The sequence below is a fragment of the Peromyscus californicus genome, unplaced genomic scaffold, assembly GCF_007827085.1.
Source record: "Peromyscus californicus insignis strain IS unplaced genomic scaffold, ASM782708v3 Scaffold_2__1_contigs__length_46816999, whole genome shotgun sequence".
In the NCBI taxonomy this organism is placed as follows: Eukaryota; Metazoa; Chordata; class Mammalia; order Rodentia; family Cricetidae; genus Peromyscus; species Peromyscus californicus.
This window is the reverse complement of record NW_026294540.1, coordinates 40,176,486-40,199,539: the sequence shown is the minus strand read 5'-3', so window position 1 is coordinate 40,199,539 and position 23,054 is coordinate 40,176,486. Positions and strand designations below refer to the sequence as shown.

General features: G+C 46.5%; 1 protein-coding gene across 4 annotated transcripts in view; it reads left to right on the top strand.

Annotated features, from left to right (window-relative positions):
• Flt3 (fms related receptor tyrosine kinase 3) overlaps positions 1–23,054 on the top strand; it is a 128,455-nt gene that overhangs the window by 71,000 nt on the left and 34,401 nt on the right. For 3 of the 4 annotated variants that reach the window (XM_052754529.1, XM_052754528.1, XM_052754527.1), the window contains exons 3-9: positions 10,008–10,210; positions 11,784–11,899; positions 14,985–15,114; positions 17,062–17,189; positions 17,904–18,043; positions 18,128–18,281; positions 19,799–19,967. In XM_052754529.1, the coding sequence (XP_052610489.1) occupies positions 10,008–10,210; positions 11,784–11,899; positions 14,985–15,114; positions 17,062–17,189; positions 17,904–18,043; positions 18,128–18,281; positions 19,799–19,967 (1,040 nt within the window). Of the gene's footprint in view, positions 1–10,007; positions 10,211–11,780; positions 11,900–14,984; positions 15,115–17,061; positions 17,190–17,903; positions 18,044–18,127; positions 18,282–19,798; positions 19,968–23,054 lie in introns of those variants that run through there. The other variant, XM_052754530.1, reaches the window with a different exon arrangement.

Here is a 23,054-nt window from a genome sequence, read left to right as displayed (position 1 = left end):
CATGTTTGTGTTTTCTTTTTCTATTACATATATTTATTTATTTATTTATTTTGTGTGTGTGTGTGTGTGTGTGTGTGTGTGTGTGTGTGTGTGTGTGTGTACATGACACAGCATGAGTGCAGAGGTCCAAAGACAACTGTGGAAGTGGGTTCGTACTTCCAGCATATAGACACTAGGGGTCAAACTCAGGTCATCAGGTTGAGCGAGAAACGCCTCAAGCCTCTGAGCCATCTCCCAAGCCCCAAACACTTATTTAAAAAAACAAATTTTACTTACTTATTGTATACATGGGTTTCTGTGCATTTGTGTGCAGTTTGTGCAGGTGGCATCACAAACATGTGGGCATCAGAAGAGAACAGTTCTCACCTCCCATCATGTGGATCCGTGGGATTTACTGCAGGTCCTCAAGCTTAGTGGCTAGTGCCTTTACTGCGGAGCTGTCTTATCAGCCCTTATAAAGATCGATCTTTAAACTAAATGAATGTCTACTCATCTTGGTCCCTACTAATCAATCATGTGTCGTTATTCTAACATAATATTCTTAGACATTATGGAGAATCATGTATTATCTTGGGGCGGTGGTGGCGCACGCCTTTAATCCCAGCACTCGGGAGGCAGAGGCAGGTGGATCTCTGTGGGTTCGAGGCCAGCCTGGTCTACAGAGGGAGTTCCAGGACAGGCACCAAAATTACACAGAGAAACCCTGTCTCGAAAAAACCAAAAAGAAAAAAAAAAGTAATATCTTAGGGTTTCTATTGCTGTGAAGAGATACCATGACCACGGCAACTCTTATAAAGGGAAACTTAATTCAGATTGTGGCTTATAGTGCAGAGGTTCAGTCCATTATCATTACAGTAGAGAGCATGGTGGCATGCAGGCAGACATGGTGATGGAGAAGGAGCTGCCACATGTTGATATGCAGGCAACAAGAAGTAGACTAATACACTGGGCACTATCTTGAGCATAGGAGACCCACCCCCACAGTGACACATTTCCTCCAACAAGGTCACACCACCCCAACAAAGCCACACCTCCTAATAGTGCCACTCTCACTGGGGGCCATTTTCTTCCAAACCACCACATGTGAAGACCAAGACTTAAAATAGTCTATCAAATAGCCGTGCAATGTGAACTGCAGAAAAGATGAGCTCTCGCCGGGCGGTGGTGGTGCACGCCTTTAATCCCAGCACTTGGGAGGCAGAGGCAGGTGGATCTCTGTGAGTTCGAGGCCAGCCTGGGCTACAGAGGGAGTTCCAGGAAAGGCGCAAAGCTACGCAGAGCAACCCTGTCTCGAAAAACTGAAAAAAAAAAATGAGCTCTTGTCCTCAGGTTCTTGTTGAAGTGCAACCTGTTCTGCTGGGACTTTAGTCTGTCACTGTGATAAAGACCATGACCAAAAGCAACTTGTAGATAAGAGAATTTATTCATTCTTGAGACATCTTTATGGCAATCCTATAGTCCAGTGGTGTTTTGAATGACCAAGCACCCTTAGGTAGATGCCTGGCTTCTTCTGTATTTATTAATTGGAATGATATCATGAGGAAGAGTTATAGCTTTTCCCCCTTTTATTTATTTATTTACTGAGTTACCTATAGTTACTCATAGTTCATCACAGACTCATGACATTCAGTATTTGTGTAGATCTTGAGCCCATTGAGGGCAACACTCGCTACTACCACATGACTGTCCATCACTTGTGTATCTCCCCCCCCCCCCCAAGTTAATGCTGAAAGCTGCAGTTTCAGTACAACAGGTGAGGGCTCATTCCGGCCTACACGTTTCTTTTTTTTACTTCTCTATGAAAGTAAGAGACCTGGCTCATACCTGTGACATGCTTCTTTATTGATTCCGTTCTAGTTTATAAATGAGTCTCAGCAGTGCTGACCGGTATGTATGAGCACCAGCAGAACTGCGCACAGGAACTGCGCACAGTGATTTTTGTCTTTGTTGTGTAGTATCCAACATTTATTGTCCAAAGTTATCTATTGCAGTAGTGCTTCCTCATCGGGACCACCAGCCCACAAATAATGATGTGGAGGCTTGTTATGATTTATAAAAGCTCGACCTTAGCTTAGGCTTGTTCCTAATAAGTTCTTATAACTTAAATTAACCCGTATTTCTTAATCTACATTCTTCCATGAGGCTCATTACATCGTCATCTCCATACTGCCCCTCCTGCTTCCTCTGCATCTGGCTGGCTGCTCCGCCTTTCTTCCCAGAGTTCTCTCTCTGCCTGGAAGTCCTGCTTATACTCCCTTGCCTAGCTATTGGCCATTCAGCTTTTTATTACACCGATCACAGCAATATATTTTCACATGGTGTACAAATATCCCATAACATTCCCCCCTTTTTGTCTGAATAAAAAGGAAAGTTTTTTTTTCAACTCTAACAAGGTAAAACTATATACAATAAGAACAGTTTATCAGGGGGCTGGAGAGGTGGCTCAGAGGTTAAGAGCACTGGCTGCTCTTCCAGAGGTCCTGAGCTCAATTCCCAGCAACCACATGGTGGCTCACAACCATCTCTAGTGGGATCTGATGGCCTCTTCTGTCCTAAAGGTGTACATGTAGGTAGAACACTCGTATACATAAAATAAATAAGTTTAAACAAAGAATAATTATCAGGTAAGAATTACATTTACAATGTCCAGTCCATTTGTATTTGGCGTATTTGCAGAAAACACTTTATTATCTATCCCATTTTGGTGAATCTAAAGTTTATACCTAAACCATTTTCTATCATCACTTAGTATTACCATCCTAAAATATCTTTTTAGACCTTAAAATATTTTATTAGATAAACTATTTAAGCTTTTATATCTCTCAATCTTAGAAACATTACATCTCTTTTCTAAGTATCTTTTTTGAATTTGATAATAACAACAACAACAAAAAGGTATAACTATCTAGTCTTCAACCCCCATCAGAGACCCAAGAAAAGTAAACAGGAAGTGCAGAGCAAACAACTTCCAAAATTATAGAAATGACAGAAACAGCTGACTGCCTGGACAGTCACCCAAGTTTCTCTGTAACATTGGGGCATCCATCTTTAGCCTATGGGCCTAGACTATCTGAGAGACTTTTCTGTGAAGCATGAATTTTGAAGGACTGGCCTACCTTGTCTTGGCAAAGTTCAACAGTCACCTTCTTTTGTGTCCTGCTTGTCCAGTTTGGACAGCATACTGTCGGTAATCAAGGCAAGGGCAGTTTCTTACCCAGATGGCTAGCTTTGCCACATTGAAAGTAGCTCCATATGGAGGTTCTTCAATGTCCATCATCCTTTTTTGAAGTAAATTGGTGCTGCCAGGAGCAGGTGTGTCTCACTGTCATGAGAAGCCTTGTGTTATTAAAATACTTTAAAGGTCATATTTTGTAGGTCTCTGAAGTGTTTGAAGACCACTTATCTATTAAAAAAAATTATATATTTGTTTAACCTTGAAACCATACCTATGTGACTACAAATTTGATGGTTATAGATGACTAACTACTAACTTACATTTTTTTTTTTTTGGTTTTTCGAGACAGGGTTTCTCTGTGTAGCTTTGTGCCTTTCCTGGATCTCGCTCTGTAGACCAGGCTGGCCTCGAACTCACAGAGATCCACCTGGCTCTGCCTCCCGAGTGCTGGGATTAAAGGCGTGCGCCACCACCGCCCGGCCTTACATTTTTTAATTATTCTAAGCAGTTTATAATAATAGCCTTTAAGGACTAGAACTTTACATTACATTTTTAAATGAGCTGCATAGGTACAATACCTTAAACAAAAGTAGAAACATGCCAGGCAGTGGTGGTGCACACTTTTAACCCCAGCACTCAGGAGGCAGAGAGAAGCAGATCTCTGTGAGTTCAAGGCCAGCCTGGTCTACAGAGCGAGTTCCAGGATAGGCTCCAAAAGCTACAGAGAAATCCTGTCTCAGAAAAAAAAGTAGAAACATATATACAGTATGTTAAAACAAAAATAACCTTAAATTTGTATCAATATAAAAAATGCATACTAATGTAAAATGTTTGAGATTAGTAGTTGCTTTTTTGGTTTAAAAGTAGATTCAATAATCTACACTTTTATGCTATCATTCCTGTACCCCTCCCCCACACTTTTTTTCTTTTTGGAACGAGATCCCTGAATCTAATCTCCTTTGCTTAGTTTCCTTCCTAACTATTACCAGTAACAACTTACAACCAACCTCCCTAAATGATGACAAACATCCACCAAACATCCAAAAACCAGCCACCCCACCTCTTGGGAATGGGGGCATTATGTTCTCTAGACTGTTTCCTGTTGTCTGTGGGTAACAGCATCTTTAGGGGATGCTGAGAAAATTGGGATAATAGTTAAGTACTGAGAAAACTAGCTGTAACATTTGTTGTCCAGTTTCTTTTTTTTTTTTTGGTTTTTCGAGACAGGGTTTCTCTGTGTAGATTTGTGCCTTTCCTGGGACTCACTTGGTAGCCCAGGCTGGCCTCGAACTCACAGAGATCCGCCTGGCTCTGCCTCCCGAGTGCTGGGATTAAAGGCGCACGCCACCACCGCCCGGCTTGTTGTCCAGTTTCTATGTAGTAGGAAAATACAGGGCTTATCTGAAGTTTTGGCTGGAGTAGTGTGTGAGGCTGGACCATCTCAGTTAGTAGGTTTGAAGTTGTTCTGAATGCAGAGTTTTGAGGAAACTGTAACAGGCATTCTGAGAGGCTGGATTACCTGGGCTACTTGTCTTCGTTGGTGTCTGGTTCTTTTTTTCAGAAAACAAATAAACTTTTAAAGATAACATATATATGTCTGCCTTAACACAAATATGGAATGTGTGGTATGCACAGTCAGCTAAAGATTTTTTTCTATATTTGAGCAGATAAAAGGCATCTGTCAACTTTATAAGTCTGTTTAGACTGCGTAACCAAACTATATTGTAAACCTCCATCCATTTATATGAAAGGATGGCATGTAATAGTAAATCATGAGGACTCTGTAGCTAACAAGGTTTATCATGTCTCATCCAGTCTCAGAGCTGTTCCCATGTTAAGAGGTCAGCATATCTGTCACTTGTCCTGTAGTCTTTTCTGGCTTTTTCCCTCATGTCTGTGGCCAGGATCTTCAGGAGGCCTCCCCTGGTCAAATCTGATCTTTATTAACTTTGAAGGAATTCATGGTTTTTCATTTCCTATAGAAACAAAAGCATAACCTCTCCCCAAATGCAACACATTTCTCGATTTCCATTCTGAAGCCAAGACATCCCTAAAATATATAAGCTGGTTTAACTCAGAAGTCCCTTCCACAATCCAGTGTCTCTCAGCAAGTGCCATTCTCTGTTCATTAGCATTCAAAAGATTCAAAATTAACGAAGCACCATATAAGGTCCAAACTCCCTGTGTTCTATTTCCCATCCTTACATGGCTGATGTTTTTAAAATTACTTTACTCTCTCTTTAAAGACTTTATTATTTTTAAACTGTTTATTTTTTCTGTGACTGTCTATACCCATTTCCTTTTCTTTATTTAGCAGCTAAGCACCTCTTTAAGCATACTTTACCTTTTTAGAGGTTTTTTGTGTGTGTCTGGACCTGGGCTTTCTGTACATTTGCAGCATGAGCCGAGCCTTAAAGGGCCAGTCTTTCCGCTGTGTGGCTCCACTTAGCACGTGGCTGGTGGCGGGCTCAAGCCCAGGAGCAGTGGCTGGTAGCTGTGCCTCCGTATGCAGGGAGCAGCAGCAGCCTGAGAGACTGTGGCACCAGGAAGCCATGTCCAGCTCCTTGTCCAGAACTTTCCTTCGCTTTCTCAGGCCCTATGTTTGGATAGTCAAGCCTCCACATTGGATGCGGATCTATGATGTATGTCAGCTCCTTTCTGCCTTACCATTATCATTTGCTTTTGAGATTCATTTCCAACACAGTTGGGTTACTTTGGCTTAGATTCCATTTTGATGCCTTTCCACAATATCCTGGTTGTGTGGCTCCTCTCTCCTTGCACTTTTTGACACTGGGTCTCATTGTATAGCCTAAGTTGGCCTGGACCTACATAGTTCAGGTTGGCCTCACACTCTCGCAGGCCTCCCAAGTCTTAGATTAGAGGTTACTAGGCCTGGCTGCTGGCTCTTTATTTACTCTTCAAATTTATTTTGGATGCTAAAAGTCAGAGTTACATATTTAAAAAAGAATACATTTAGGGCTATGAGTTTAGCTCAGTAGTAGAGCAGGTGCCTTGCATATGTGAAACCCAGGGTTCCAGCCCCAGCACTGAAAAAAAAAAAAGACACAGGAGGGGGAAAGATGTGTCAGCAGTTCAGAGCACTTACTGCTTTTGCAGAGGACCTGGGTTCCATTCCCAGCACCCACACGGTGGCTCATGACAATGTGTAACTTCAGTTCCAGGGAATCTGACGCCCTCCTGGGGTTGCCTCTTAGCTTCTGCAGGCTCCTGCACACGTGTGGTACACATAAACTCACATACGCTTACACATGCGTTCATGTCCTTTTATTTTAGGAATGTGTCCTCAGAGAAGCATCTCCTCCATATCCATCACTGAGTCCTGCCTTTCTCCCGCAGTGAGCTGACTCCTCTAGTTCTTAGGTATTGGTCTTGACTTCCTTATGCAAAACAAGCAGATGCATGTGTGTCTCACTCACACCTCTCTCTTGCTCCTGATCACACACTTGCTGAGGAGAGTGTTGTAATAAGCCTGTTCCCTTCGAGTGATGCAGGAAATCAGGGCAAATCAGTTCCCAGAGCGTGTCCTTATTCTTTTTTTTAAAAGCAGCCTTGTGAAACTCACTGTATGGATATACCATAACCACTCTCCTCTCTCTGAGCATTTAAATCGTTTCCGGTATTTTGACATCACAAACAGTGCTGCTGTTGAGGTCGTATGGGGATTGCTGGCTCTCACAGTGAGTGCGTGCTTACGTTTCTCAGGTGTTGCTGAATTCCCCCCCCCCCCAAGGAGGCTGTTTGTTGTAAACTCCTGCAGCAGTGTGTGAGCGAGCGTCCACTTCCTCAAAGCCTCGCTATCAGAATGTGTTGGCAGACTTCTCAGGGTTTGCCCGTCTCACAGATGAGAAGTGTTTTCAAATATGCAGGTCTTGTGCATTTGAGAGACACTCTATATCTTTTTGAAAAAAATAGACCGTCAATTTTTTTTGGTTTATGTGCGTGACCGATTTGCCTATATGTATGTCTGTGCCCCACATGCTTTCATGATGCCCATAGAGTTCAAAAGAGGGCATCGGATCCCCCGGAACTGGAGTGACAGATGGGTGTGAGCCACCATGTGGGTGCTGGGAATCAAACCTGGGTCCTCTGCAAGAGCAGCCCGTGCTCTTGACAGCTGAGCTGTCTTTGTAGGCCCCCTTCTTTTCTCCTCCTCCTCCTCCTCCTCCTCCTCCTCCTCCTCCTCCTCCTTCTTTAGGTTAAAATTGGGTCATTTTAATGTGTTTTAGTTTTTACAACCTAGTTACTGGTTCTTCCGCAGACATGTTAGGCTGTTGAGTAGTATCTGGAAACATCACATGAGGGGAGATCCCATGACAAAATACCCACCAGGTAGCATGGACAAGGCCATAGTTGTTCAACAGCTTTACAAAAAAAGAAACACAATCATATAATCTGGGTGTGGTAATGCATGCAGCAGTCTTGGTTACATAGAGAGATTTTTGTCTCAAAACAAACGGAAGCTGGGTGTAATGGCGCCTGACCTTAATCCCAGCAGAGACAGAGACAGGCAGATCTTAGTGTCTGCAGTCAGCCCTGTCTACAGAGAGTTCTAGGCCAGCCAGGGCTACATAGTGAGACCCTGTCTTGAGGAAAGAAAAGAAAGATGACAGTGTCTACAGCTTCTTCCTGGTGTGTAGACCTGGGTAACACGAGGGCTGCCTTATAGGAAACCACTGGTCAGCCATGAGAGGCTTGCTCGTGGTCCCCAGTGTTGGTGGTAAACTGCCACTCATCATGCCTCCTCATGTCCCAGGGCCCCACTCACAGAGTTCACCTCAGGGACACTGCCCTTAGCAATAGTGTAGTGGGGCAGCAGGATTCCTTTGGTCCCCAAAAGGAGCTGAGTTCAGGGTGTGACCCTGGCCTTCTGTAGACATGTGCCCCTTGGACTGATGGGTCTCTGTTTAGCTGTTTCTCCAGCAGAGGAGGCACAGGGAGCAGGCTCCTCCACACCCTCTTCCTCCCCCGCTGTTTGAACTCTTACACTTCTCCCTGGGCTCGGACTCTCCCACACCAGGGGACTTCCCATTTCCCAGCCTTCTCTTTAGCTTCTGCTTGGTCACTTTCACTTGGACTGCCCTTCCCTGTCCTGGGCCTGCTCATCCGTCCTGCGTTTTGCATTTCTTCAAGGTTCTGTGCATGCCAGGCGTTTGCTGTGTGGCTGGACTACACTCCGGCCCTTTGGTTTTTCTGCTCATGCCTCTTTTTTTCTGGTGTGTGGTTTGGAACCCAGGGCCTCGCTCATGTTAAGAACTGCCACTCGGGGGTTGAAAGATGGCCCAGCAGTTGAGAGCACATGGCAACTCACAACTGTCTGTAACTCCAGGATCCAACACCCCCACACGGACATGTACGCAGGCAAAACACTAATGCACACAAGATACAAATAAATGATTTTTTTTAAAAAGAACTCTACCGCTGAGCTACAATGCTCAGTACCCAAAGCGTTTCCATTTGCATGTTCACGTATTCTCAGCATGACGCAGCTGAGGCTCAGCCTTCAGACCAGCCACTGCGCATTCAAGCCTTTGACTTTCCTTCTCTTTTCCTCCTGGCCATCTAAACAGCACCCACAGGGTTCCACCGAAACCAAATGTTCCCCTGGGGTGGCCATCTCCGGGGTTCAAAGAAGCTCTTCATTTTGGGGTCTCAGGAACATGCAAGCTGACTCTTTGTGGTCTGAAAAAGGAAGGGACCACCTCCATACATCTTTTGCATACGTGAATTACCTGCTCAGTTTTCCCCCCTTTTCTCTACTGTGTTTTTGGTTTTGTGTCCCCCAATTTTTAAAAATATTTTATATATATATATATATATGAGTGTTTTGCCTGCATGCATATATGTGTCCGTATGTGTGCAGTTTCCTCAGAGGCCAGAAGAGGGTGTCAAATCCCTGGGAACTGGAGTTAGATACAGCTGTGAGCCACATGTGGTGCTGGGAACAAACCCGGCTCCTCTGGAAGAGCAGCCAGTGCTCTTAACCACTGAGCCATCTCTCCAGCCCAGTGATACCTTCTTAGTAGGTACCAGCATAGTTGGGTATTGTATGTTGTCTTAGGTAGAGTTACATTGCTGTGAAGAGACACCATGACCTCGGCAACTTTTTTTTTTTTTAATGAGACAGTTTCTCTGTGTAGCCCTGGCTGTCCTGGAACTTGCTCTATAGATCAGGCTGGCCTTGAACTCAGAGATCCACCTGCTTCTGCCTCCCTAGTGCTGGGATTAAAGGTGTGCGCCACCACCACCCAACTAACCATGACAACTCTTTTTTTTTTTTTTTTTTGGTTTTTTCAAGACAGGGTTTCTCCGTGTAGCTTTGCGCCTTTCCTGGTACTCGCTTTGGAGATCAGGCTGGCCTCGAACTCACAGAGATCCACCTGCCTCTGCCTCCCGAGTGCTGGGATTAAAGGCGTGCGCCACCACCGCCCGGCCGACAACTCTTATAAAGGAAAACATTTAATTGGCGCTGACTTACAGTCTCAGAGGTTGAGTCCATTGTCATCATGGTGGGAGTATGGCAGTAGGCAGGCAGATCCGGTGCTGGATAAGGAACTTGGGAGTTCTAGATCGGGATTGGCAGGCAGCAGAGAGAACACCACTGGGTCTGGCTTGAGCATCTGAAACCTCAAAGCCCACCCTCAGTGACACACTTCCTCCAACAAGGCCACACCCACTCCAACAAGGCCACACCTCCTACAGGTCTGTCGGGGGCCATTTTCATTCAAACCACCACAGATGCAGAATGTCGTTATGCAGGCAGGCTTGATATTAAGAAAACCTGTCAATTCTCATTGTTCCATCTACATCACAGGTGCCAGACTCCCCGGAAGACCTTGGGTGTACACTGAGGAATCGCAGTGCAGGGGTGGTGTACGAAGCTGCCACTGTGGAGGTGGCCGAGTCTGCGTCCATCACACTGCAAGTACTGGTCACCACCCCAGGGGACATTTCTTGCCTCTGGGTCTTTAAGCACAGCTCCCTGGGCTGCCAGCCACACTTTGATTTACAAAACAGGTAAGGGTGGGCCACAAGAACTTCAGAGCCAAATTTTCTGCATAAAATGTAGTTCATTTGGACTCTCCTACCTTTTTTTTTTTTTTCCTTTCCCCAAAACTTAAGGTTTTCCTGTTTCTGTCTACAGAATGCTGAGATTACAGGCATGGACAGCTGGGCCTGGCTCAGAACCCCCTTCCAGCTGTCATCCATATGTGTTGTAACTTATCTCTGGTGAAATAATGAAGTAAATGTGGTATAGCCACTTGACATTATGTATCTGCTAGTCATAGGAGGTAGGGCCCCAAAGGGAGGCTGACTGCATGTGTGGGTGTCAGCTGATGGTGATGCATCCGTCTCGGTTCTTCAGTTACACCACACTAGACCTGCACAAGATATCAATAATGTCACCAGATGTGGTGTCGCACATCTTTAATCTGCAGGTGGAGCTCTGTGAGTTCAAGGCCAGCCTGGTCTACAGAGTGAGTTCCAGGGCAGCCAGGACTTCACAGAGAAACCCTGTCTCAAACAAACAAAATATTGATAATGTTGAGGATGTGTGGTGGAAAGGGCAAATCCAAAACTACTTTAAAAATAAAATCACAGGCATTGAGACATGGCTCAATGGTTAAGAGCACTGGCTGCTTTTGCAGAGAATCCAGGTTGGGTCCCCAGCACCCATACAACCACTCACAACCATCTGTGACTCCAGTCCCAGGAGATCTGATGCCCTCTTCTGGCCTTCATGGACACTGCATGCAAGTGGTATACATACATACGTGTAGGCAAAACACTCAGATGTACACAATAAGAATAGATAAAATACTTAAAATAGGGCTTCTAGGATGTCAGCAGAGGAGGACGGTCGGGTGGGTGCTTCCTCTGCCTCTTTGCAGGTTTTCACCCCAGCATCTGGCTCCTGAGTCTTTACTGGTAAAACTGAACAATTGAATTTTGTTAAAAACAAAAACAAACAAACAAAATACTTAAAATAATTTTAATTTTTTAAATTTTAAAAAATTTTTAATTTATTTTGGTTTTTTTGAGACAGGGTTTCTCTGTGTAGCCCTGGCTGTCCTGGAACTCACTCTGTGGACCAAGCTGGCCTTGAACTCACAGAGATCTGTCTGCTTCTGTCTCCCAAGTGCTAGGATCAAAGGCGTGTGCCACCACTGCCTGTCCAAAATAATTTAATTTTAAAAGTTTATGTACACATAAATTACATATGTAATTTGAAACCATGATTTGCTCTGACAAAATAAGTATTTTGTTTTTGGATATGAGATATAGTTGTACAAAATATTTTAATAACTAACAGTACTCCATAAGCTTGTAAGAGACCGAAGATTGTGGGGTTTCCCAGTGCTGTGGCCTCTCACCCTCCTGAGCCAAAACTCCCTTTTGAGGGCTGGTAAAAGTCACAGCCAGGCTAATAGTGCTCAGGCTGAGGCTGGTGCAGGGCCAGGGTCATGTTCTTCACAAAGCAGCCTCAGGGTCACAGCCTCCAGGACAAGCTCACCTGACTCAGGATGAACTTGATGCTTTCGGTTCTAAGTGTTTTCCAGAGTAGACAGTCCTCTTTCTGATTCTGCAGAGGGATCGTTTCTATGGTCATTTTGAACGTGACAGAGAGCCAGGCTGGAGAATACCTACTGTATATACAGAGTGAAGCCTCCAACTACACAGTACTGTTCACAGTGAGTATACGAAGTAAGTCCAGCTCACTACTAGGTACTCCAGTACCCCACGGGAGTGCCTCAAGACTGGGTACTATAGTACCCTCAGGAGTGCCTTGGGACTGGGTACCCCAGTACCCCACGGGAGTGCCTCAGGATTGGGTACCCCAGTACCCTAAGGGAGTGCCTCGGGACTGGGTACCCCAGTACCCCACGGGAGTGCCTCAGGACTGGGTGCCCCAGTACCCCCACAGGAGTGCCTCAGGACTGGGTACTCCAGTACCCCCACAGGAGTGCCTCAGGACTGGGTACCCCAGTACCCCACTGGAGTGCCTCGGGACTGGGTACTCCAGTACCCCACGGGAATGCCTCGGGACTGGGTACTCCAGTACCCCACTGGAGTGCCTCAGGACTGGGTACTCCAGTACCTCCATGGGAATGCCTCAGGACTGGGTACCCCAGCACCCCACGGGAGTGCCTCAGGACTGGGTACCCCAGTACCCCACTGGAGTGCCTCGGGACTCCTGTATTTTCCCTCACCCCTGGGCTCACCGAATACCGATACGCAGGGTCTTTTCACCATAGAGCTGGAAGAACTGGAAACTATTTTGACTTGGGAATGAAAAATTCTGTCTCTTTAAATTTTTCCCAGTCCAACCTCAAACTCATTATAAGCCTAGGGTTGCCTTAAATTAACAACAGTCCTCCTGCCTCAGTCTCCCAAGTATTTGATTGCAGGCACTTGGTACCATGCTGACTAAATGTCCTGAGTTCTAATTCTGACTATCAGCTTTCGAGGGTTACTGAGTCTCTCTGAGACCCAACTCCCTTCTCTGTAATAAAAGGGGGATGAAAATACATACCTCTGGACTAGATAGGTGGCTCAGAAGTTAGAAACACTTGCTGCTCTTGCAGAGGACCTGGACTGGATTCCGACACCCTCATGGCAGCTCACGACCACGCATAACTCCAGTGCCCTTCTGACCTATGGGTAGTGCATGTATGTGATGCAGAGACATGTGCAGGCCAAACACCCTTACACATAAAGATGAAATAAGATTAATTTATCTAAAACAAACAAACAAAGAAACAAAGAAACAAAACCACATGCCCCGAGGACTGTAAAGCCTCAGTGTGACCTAGCAGAACTTCCTGACATGATGATACTGTTCCCCAGCTCCTACTCCAGGCAGCACAGACCCGACACATGTCACCGCTGAACACTTGAACTTTGGCTAATGTAACCAAGGAACCAAATCCTTTATTTTATTTCATGTGAATTAATTAAACTCCGAAATTAAATAACCACATGTAGCCAGTGGCCACTGTGGTGGACGATACTGGTTTATGCAAATGTAAACTGTCAGAGCGGTCGGATAGCGACACGGTTGGTAGCTGTGTGTCAGCGGAGACGCCCCCAGTATGGGCCCTCTGGCTTCTGCTCACGTGGTCCGTTACCCACAGGCCTCATGTCTGCAGACATACTGCGTACCCCGTTTTCCTTCCCGTGACTGTGGAGGTGGCCGCATGGACGGAGCCTTGAGTCTTTGGGGACCGAGGCAGTGCCACGGGCTCAGAGTTGACGTCACTGCCACCGAGTTGCCTGCTGCACATTGCTAGGACTTGCCGGGATGCTTTCTTCCCTGTGAGGGACTCAGGCGCACAAAGTTGCGGCGATGCGCAGCCACAGAGGGGCCTGTCGGGAGCGACCACAGAGACCGTTTGTGGTGGAGTTCCGCGTGCTTCATCTCACAGAGGTTGACCTGCATGTAGATGTGAGACGCAGACACTTGACATATTTGTGACTGGCAAATCCAGGGGCCCGTGAGAGCCAGGCCTGCACCCTCTCATGGCTTCACTCTGGGCCTGTATGACACTGTGGTCTTAGTCATAGCTACTAGCACTGGGGAGCACGCTAGGTGGAAGCATTACAGCTTGGCTGGAAAGGTATCCTGGCAGCCAGGAGCCAGGGAATACCACAAAGTCACACCGCACAACAAACCTCACACACGAGATTTATTGGGAAGGGAAAAAGCCAGGAGGGCGGCTGCCTCCGCTCTGGCGAGAAACAGCAGCAAACCGAGCAGGATACAGGGCTTATACAGCGCTTCTTGAGAAGGGGGTGGAGCTTTTCATGGTGGAGCTTTCCAGGGTGGAGATTGGTGGGATTTCATGTCCAGAGATGGATGGTTTTACTCTGTAGGGTGAGGTCAGGGTCCAGCAGTTAAGGGCAGTTAGAGTGTTCTGTGGGTGGATCCTGGTGAGTAGAGGTTTTTGGAGGAGGGGCCTGGATATCCCTAATAAAGTGTAGAATTGGAATCAAGTTTAGACATCACCAGATTTAAAAAAAAAAAAAAAATGAGGCCGGGCGGTGGTGGCGCACGCCTTTAATCCCAGCACTCGGGAGGCAGAGCCAGGCGGATCTCTGTGAGTTCGAGGCTGGCCTGGGTTACCAAGTGAGTTCCAGGAAAAGCGCAAAGCTACACAGGGAAATCCTGTCTCGAAAAACCAAAAAAAAAAAAAAAAAAAAAGAGAACAACCACAGACTGGGAAAAGATACTTGGCAGTTTACAACCAACTACAGATTAATAGTAATAATATATAAAAGAGCATCCATAAATAAATAAGAATCAAAGGTAAAGCAAAATATCCCCTCTCCAGTAGTTGAGTAAAATGGGTAGTCATTTTTGTATGTGTATTTTATGTATGTGCATGTGTGTGTATAAGTATATGTGTATATGGACGTGTGTGTGAATGTGTGTGTGTGTGTATGTAAAGGTCTAGTCTGAATGGGAAGATAAGCAAAACTAAATTCTGTTCTAGCCGGGCTGTGGTGGCGGCGCACGCCTGTAATCCCAGCACTTGGAAGGCAGAGGCAGGCGGATCTCTGTGAGTTCAAGGCCAGCCTGGGTTACACAGAAAGTTCCAGTACAGACAAGGCTACATAGTGAGACGCTGTCTCAAAACAAACAACAAACAAAGCTGATATCCCCTCAGGGTAGTGGGGAGCCAGACTCGGCTGTGGTAGGATTAGCTCTTTGGAAGTGGTGTGGAATCTTTTCTGAGGGGCTGCTGAGACAATTTTAAGTACTGAGTGGTAGCATGTTGTCATGCCTCAGATACGCAGCTGTACGTGCTGAGAAGACCTTATTTCAGGAAGATGGAAAACCAGGATGCGCTGATCTGCGAATCGGAGAGTGTTCCAGAGCCCACTGTGGAGTGGGTGCTCTGCAGTTCCCACGGGGAGAGGTAAGGCACACCCCACCGTGGTCTTGACCACTGTTCCTGTCAGAACGTCGGTTGTTTTCCACCGTGGTTGACGTCATACTGTATGCGAAATTCGATTTTTTCCCCCCACGTTTCAACAGAAAGACTGGAGTGGACTTCATGGGGAGGAAATGGGTGATTTTTTGGTAAGTGGGCCTTTGAGAAACGCTCGGGGTAGCCTAGCCATTCCCTACAAAATCAAGAATAACCGCTATTGTTGGATCGCAGATCCCCTGTGTCGGGGAGCTGTAGCAGCCTTATATGTAAGAAGTTTCTTGTGAGTAAACGTTTACTTTGTGATCATTCTGTTTACTCTGGAGAGGCCGTTTATAGAATTAATTGTTAAGGAGATGGAATCCAGAGCCTGAGAACCCAGCTTTGAACCCTAGTTTGTTTACCAAGCTGTGTGGCCTCAGACAAGTTACTTAAGCTCTCTGTGCCTCTTCAGAAGAGTGAGGATGGAAGAAAAAGAAAATAGAAGGGTTTGGGCTTTTTTTTAATGTGTAGATGCTCTGTCTGTAGCTATGTGTGCAGGCCAGAAGAGAGCATCAGATCCCGCTACAGATGGTTGTGAGTCACCATGTGGGTGCTGGGAATTGAACTCGGGTCCTCTGGAAGAGCAGTCAGTGCTCTTAACCGCTGAGCCATCTCCATAGCCCCAGCTTAGACAGATTTTTAAAAGAAGAATGGGGTTACCCAGATGGCAGAGTGAGCTGAAATCTGAGGCCACCGAGCCAGCCTGGCAGGTACCGGGCACAGAGTGCAAGTCATCTGCTGCTTCTCCCATGAGCTAGGGCTGGGTTCCCACTGGGTAAGAAGCCCTGGGCTCCGAACCAGCCAAGTCAGTGATACTGTGTATTTGCTGAAAACTAAACAGGACGCAGCAGAAGAGAGGGAAAGGAGAAGGAGAATCCGTTTCTCAAACACTGTTAATGTGATCTTGAATTTTCTGAAGAAAAAAACAAATGATGACCTGAACTGTGTGTGTATGTTTGACATACACGTATGTGTATATGTGTGTAATATGTACATAGGATAAGAAGGTTGGAATACTGTCCCATCTGTGTGACAGTATTTGTCTTGGGGTGATAGGAAATTGGTGACTTCAAATTTGAAAGAAAAACACACTTGATTTAGTGGAGAAAGACATGACTCAGGATACAGCCCCCAAAGCTATCACATGCCCTGGGAAAGTCATGTGCGGCATTTCCTGCTGAGGTGGGAGAGTGTCACTCTGTGAACACTACCGTGGTCTGCTGGTCTTCCCTAGAAGTCACACTTTTTTGGCTTTCCAGTTTGTGTTGGGGACTCACCCTGGTCGGCAGTGTTCGCCTCCCCCCCACCCCCCCATCATCCTCATCTGTCCTTGGAAGAAAGATAAGCAGCAGTCTTATCCAGCTGCGTCAAAGCCCAGCTGTGCATCTTGTCTCCTGTTTTCTTTCTCAGTGCTTCCTTTTTTCTTTTTCTGCCTGTCTTTAAATGATAACCAGAAAAAAAAGATCACCCAGCATTTGTGTGTAATGATGTACACCTGTGATCCCAGTACTCCGGCAGCTGAGGCAAGAGTCTGAAGCCAGCCTGAGCCATGCAGTGAGGTCAAGGCCAACCTGAAGAACCTGGAGAGACCCTGTCTAGGGGGGAAAAAAAGTCTGAAGTGATCATGTGCTATTATTTTAATTAGATACAGAGGAGCTAGCTGGTCCCTGGGGTCCCAAGCTGAACACAGTTGCGTTGGTTGACTTTTTCATCCACTCTTCTCTTCGATCCCTTCAGGTGCACTTTGTAATTTCGTCCCCCTGAACGTGCTGGGTGGCTTTGAACCCAGGGCCTTACGCAGGCTGTGTGAGCAGTCTCCATGGAGCAGGGCCGCCTGCCTGCTATCTGTCACTGTGAAACATTTCGTGAAGGAAACTTATCTTGTAATTGCAGCTGTAAAGAAGAGAGTCCAGCTGTTGTCAGAAAGGAGGAAAAGGTTCTTAACGAGCTATTCGGAGCAGACATCAGGTGCTGTGCGAGAAACGAACTGGGCCGCGAATGCACCAGGCTGTTCACCATAGGTAACTGGGGACTGTCACCTGTATGTTGTTAGTGACCATGCCTTGGAGTGCTATTTGGGACAGATAGCATCTGCTTAGGTAATCACTCAACTTCAGACATTCTTTCTTTCATAGCACTGTGTTTGATTCATTTAGGCGCTGGGCTCGAACCCAGAGACTCTGAGCGCGTGCTCTGCCACCCCCGTTCCACCCCAGATCCTTCACACCACTTTACTACATTTATTTATTGTGTGTGTGCACACGCATGCGCCAGAGTAAGCATGCGGAGCTCAGAGGACAGCTTGTGAGAGTCTGTTCTCCCACTCCGTCCTATGGGGCCCCAGGATCAAGTTCAGGCCATCCAGCAGGGCAGCAGGCACCTTTACCCAGGAGCCGTCCTGGTGGCCCACTCAGACCATTTAAAATGTAAGAGTTCAGATTCTGTAGGTGGGAGATGTCTTCAACAAAGGGTATTCCGTCTCTAGAGGATTGTCTTGTTTTATCATTTCTATCTTTGTTCTGTTCCATGGTTCTGGGGTCAGAGTCCAGGCCTTCTCCGGGCTAGCCTCCTCCATTGTGCCGTTCTCAGCTCAGGATGATTTTGACTTGATTAGTAGTAACAATGGGGACGTTGACACCTTTGTTTTCAAAGTGTTCGTGAGATCTTTGTGATGGGACAAACGTTTCAAAAATAACGACTTTTTTTTTCTTATTTGGCATATTTTTATCTTCTAGATCTAAATCAAACTCCTCAGACCACGCTGCCCCAGTTATTCCTGAAAGTGGGGGAACCCTTGTGGATAAGGTGCAAGGCCATCCATGTGAACTATGGATTTGGGCTCAGCTGGGAGCTAGAAAACAAAGCCCTTGCGGAGGTAATGGCGCCATTGGTCTTTGCAGCAAGTGTCCAGCCCAGGCTGGAAACCTGAAATGCAGACTCTTGTTTCGTTGACACCCAGGGCAGCTACTTTGAAATGAGCACCTACTCTGCAAACAGAACCATGATCCGGATTGTGCTGGCTTTCGTGTCCTCTGTGGGAAGAAATGACACTGGACATTATACCTGTTCTTCCTCGAAGCATCCCAGCCAGTCAGCGCTGGTGACCATCCTAGGTAACCCAGGCGGCTCGGGAAGTCTTGTCTGTCTGTCTGTTTCTTTCTTTTTCTTTTTTTTTTTTTTGAGACAGAGTCTCTCTCTGCAGCCTTGGCTCCCCTGGAACTCACTATGTGGATCGGCTGACCTCGCACTGTATGCCTCCCGAGCGCCGGGATTATAGGCATGAGCCACCGTGCTCTGTTCTGCCTGTATTTTTGGGTGCTTTTAGTGTGGGATATGGACTGTGCAACCTAGATTCTGACTTCAGTATAACCATCCACTAAGAACCTGAAAAGGGAGCCTGGTAAGATGGCTCAGTCGGTAGAGACGATGGCTGCCGAGCCTGTGGCCTGAGTTCCATCCCTGGAACCCCTGGTAGAAGGAGGGAACTGACCCCTACAGGCTGTCCTCTGACCTCTGCATGTGGCCTTTGCCACACGTACCACCCAAAACACAATAAGTGTAATTTAAAGGAAAAAAAATTAACTTATTTTTATTTTCTGTGCATGTGTGTACCGTACCTGTATCTGTGCCCTAGCGTGCGAGTGCAGAGGCCAGAAGAGAGTTGTGGGGTCACAGGTGGCTGTGAGCCACCGTGTGGGTGCTGGGAATTGAACTGAAGTTCTCTGGAAGCGCAGATGCTGCTCTAACTGCTGAGCCATCCCTCCAGTCAAAAGTCGTAAAAGATGCTGAGTTAGGATAGGGTGGTCAAGATAAGCTTCCTCCAGCCCTCCTCTCCAGTTCAGCCGTGCACACTTGGACGCCACTGTCTTCGCTCCGACTGCATTGCAATGGAATCAATATTTGCCTGACCTTGTCCATCATGGACTGTCACATCCTGTGGACAGGGCGGTCCCTATCCTGGGAGTCCAGAACCTGGCACTAAATACCTGCCTAATGAATCCTTGTTCTGGGAATGTGCTTAGTGTGGCAGTGAGGACCGTTCTCATGCTGGGTGAGTGAGAATTAGGGGTGCCCTGGAGGATTGCAGAGTAACAACCACACATAGGTGACGTCACATTAGGGTGCAGGCTTCAGCGATGTGAGCCAGCTAAGGAGGCAGCTGGGCTCGTGGCACAGCAATCTGGAGGCCCACAGGGAAGCCTGGGCCATGTTGCATGTTGATTTGTACCTGGAGATTATTAACATGGGGCTTGTCCCTGGGTCCTCGGCAGGAGGAGTATGTCCTCTTAGCTTCTGAGCCATCTTTCCAGCTCCAACATCCCAGCCCTCATCAAATCCTGACTACCACAGATGAGTTCAGCCCATCTGGGGCTGAAATGCCAAATCAACTCACAGCTCGTCAGCATCTGTGCTTTCTTGCATTAAACTGACAAAATTTAAAAAAAAAATCAATCATTTTACTGCAGATCTCTATGAGGTCAGCCTGGTCTGCATATCAGGTTCCAAGTTGACTGGGGCTACACGGTAAAACCCTGTTTTTTGTTGTTGTTGTTTTGTGTTTTTTTTTAAAGATTATTTTACCATCCTAATGCAAATATGAATATCTAATTTGTAAATCTTCTTTTTACAGAAAAAGGATTCATAAATGCTACCAGCTCACGAGAGGAGTATGAAATTGACCCATATGAAAAGTTCTGCTTTTCGGTCAGGTTCACAGCCTACCCACGGATCCGATGTACATGGATCTTCTCTCAAACATCATTTCCTTGTGAACAAAGCGGTCTGGAGGATGGATACAGGTAAGACAACGCAGAGCATAGTTCTCCGTCCACGCCCTTGCGAAGGACAGTGCTGTTTTTATGGAAGTGAATTCTCTCATTATGAGTGTGTCTATACACGGACAGGCACGCCCTCCCCCTCCTCCTCCAGCACTGAGGATCGAACCCAGGGCCTTCCTTGTACGTGCTGGCCGAGCACCCTACCGCTGAACTCAGCCCCTTGAGTTTGTGAGTTGATTTTTCATTGAGTCAGAGAACTGAAGACTGAGAACCTACCCTGTGAGGGTAGCTGCCCCACATTCTCTTCTGGGAGTAAAGCCTGCCACATGAAAACAGAATCCTGGCAGTCTTTCCGTCAGGAGATTGTGGTTTCCTGTCTGAATGCTGGGCCGTGGCCGTACCCTTTGTGGGTGGTAGAGGAATTGAACCTCCTTGCCAACCGAAAAAACATTGCTCATAGGTGTACTGATTTATGTTTTCAAACGAAAATGCAAAAATAGCTCAACCATAAGCGGTAAAGGACAATTTAATTCTCTCAGGGATTTGTCCAGCTATATTCTAGGGGAAAAAATTCTCATTCCTTCTTTGAAAAGCAAAAGCCAGCTTCCCCCGGTTTCTCCCTTTAACTATGGCACCTCTCCTTTCTTTCTTTTCAGATTTTATTTTCAGTAGTTTTAGTTGTGTGTGTGTGTGTGTGTGTGTGTGTGTGTGTGTGTGTGTGTCTTTGCATTTGAATGCAATGTCCATGGAGGCCAGAGGCTTGGTTACAGTCAATTTTGAGCTGCTGGGAACCCAACTCAAGCCCTAGTATGTATTCTTTCTTAGCTGCTGGACCAAATCTACAGCACATCTTCTCCTGTTTCTTACAGCCCATGACTTCAAGGTAGACTGTGAAAGCCAGGGCGTTGCTGACCTCTTTCAAGAGTCTGCTGTCTCCGGGTGGCGGTGGCGCACGCCTTTAATCCCAGCACTCGGGAGGAGAGACAGGCGGATCTCTGTGATTTTGAGGCCAACCTGGTCTACAGAGCGAGATCCAGGACAGGGGCCAAAGCTACACAGAGACGCTGTCTAAAAACAAAACAAAACAAAACAAAAAAGGGCCTGCCGTCTAGAACAGTCAGTGTTTCTCAGCATGTGGTCCATAAGTGTGAGAGTCACTTGGGCAATTGTCTTAAAAGGTAGATTCATGGCTCCTGTTCTAGACATGCTGAATCAAAATTTGTTCTTTTCCAGATAGGGACTCGCTGTGTTGCCTGGGCTGGACTTGAACCCTTGAGTTCAGGCGACCCTACCTTGGCCTCCTAAGTGGCTGGCACTGTTAGGCAACAATGGCTGGAAGGCCTTTGTTGCTGATTTGTCTTAGGCTTGCTCTTTAACACAGTAGCCACCAGCTCTAGGCTAGTGAGGACTTCCCACTGGACCGCTCTAAACTGAGATGTAAAATACACTCTAGGTTTGAAGACTTTGTATTTAAAAAAAGAATGTAAAATCTCATTAACAATTTCCACATTGGTGCTGTGTTTAAATGACTGTGTCTGAGGCGTGATGGGTTAAAGAAATCAGCTACTGAGCTTAGCTTTACCCTCTTCTTTTTAATTCACATACATAGTTGGCAGGGAATTGTAGCTGGAGTTTTCCTGCCTGGCCCACAGTCAGGACAAATCTCTCTCACCTGCCAGTCCCACAGCCACTCAGACCCAACCAAGCAAACACAGAGACTTATATTGCTTACAAACTGTATGGCCGTGGCAGGCTTCTTGCTAACTGTTCTTACAGCTTAAATTAATCCATTTCCATTAATCTATACCTTGCCACATGGCTCGTGGCTTACCGGCATCTTCACATGCTGTTTGTCATGGTGGCGGCTGGCAGTGTCTCTCTGACTCAGCCTTCCACTTCCCAGCTTTATTCTCCTCCTTGTCCTGCCTACACTTCCTGCCTAGCCAATGGCCAATCAGTGTTTTATTTATTGACTAATCAGCAACACATTTGCCATACAGAACATCCCACAGCAGGGAATTTTAAAAAAAGGAGAATGTGGCTTGTATTTGTGGCTCATCATGATCTTGTTGGATCTTTCTGGTCACTGTGATGACTAAAAGCTGAGTTCTTTTTACCTTAATTCTGTTTGGCGCTTGCTTCATGGTATTGTGCTTTTTTTTAAATTCCCTTAAGTGACTTGTAACTGGTCTTTGTTTGGGAGAGAGAGAGAGGCACTGGGATGGGACCTGGGGCCTTGCCTGCTAAGCAAGTGCTCCATCACTGACCTTAGCCCCAGCCTTGTTTGGATTTTGTTGTTGTTTTTTAAAGATTAATTTTTAATCTCCTGTGTGTGTGTGCGTGCGTGCCTGTCTGCCTGCCTGCCTGCCTGTGGCGGATCCCCTGGAACTGGAGTTATAGGCACTTGTGAGCCACCTGATGTGGGTGCTGGGAATTGAACTCAGGTCTTCTGCAAGAGCAATACTGCCTTTTAACCCCTGAGCCGTCTCTCTGCCCCTGGCTTTTCTTGGGGATGGAGGTGTCCAGTGGGGTGTGTGTACATGTGTGTATGCACCTATGTGCAGAGGCCACATCAACACTGGAGGTCATCCTCTATTCTCCAAGATTTGTTTTAAAAAGTATTCATTTATTTTGTGCATTTGAGGGTTTTCCTTGCATGTATGTCTATGCATCAGATCACGTGTGTGACTGGTGGGATGTCAGATCACGTGTGTGACTGGTGGAATGAGATCCCTTGGAAATAGAGTTGTGGATGGTTGTGAGCTGCCATGTGGTCCTAGGCCTCAACCCTGGGTCCTCTGCAGAGACAAGTGCTCTTAGCCACCGAGTCATCCTAGCCTCCTCCACTGTTTTTTTTTTTTTTTTTTTGGTTTTTCGAGACAGGGTTTCTCTGTGTAGCTTTGCGCCTTTCCTGGGACTCACTTGGTAGCCCACGCTGGCCTCAAACTCACAGAGATCCGCCTGGCTCTGCCTCCCGAGTGCTGGGATTAAAGGCGTGCGCCACCACTGCCCGGCTCCTCCACTGTTTTTTAAGACAGACTTTCTCACTGAACTTGGACTCACCATTTTGACTGGGTCGGCTGCTGTCAAGCCCCAGGATTCACCTGT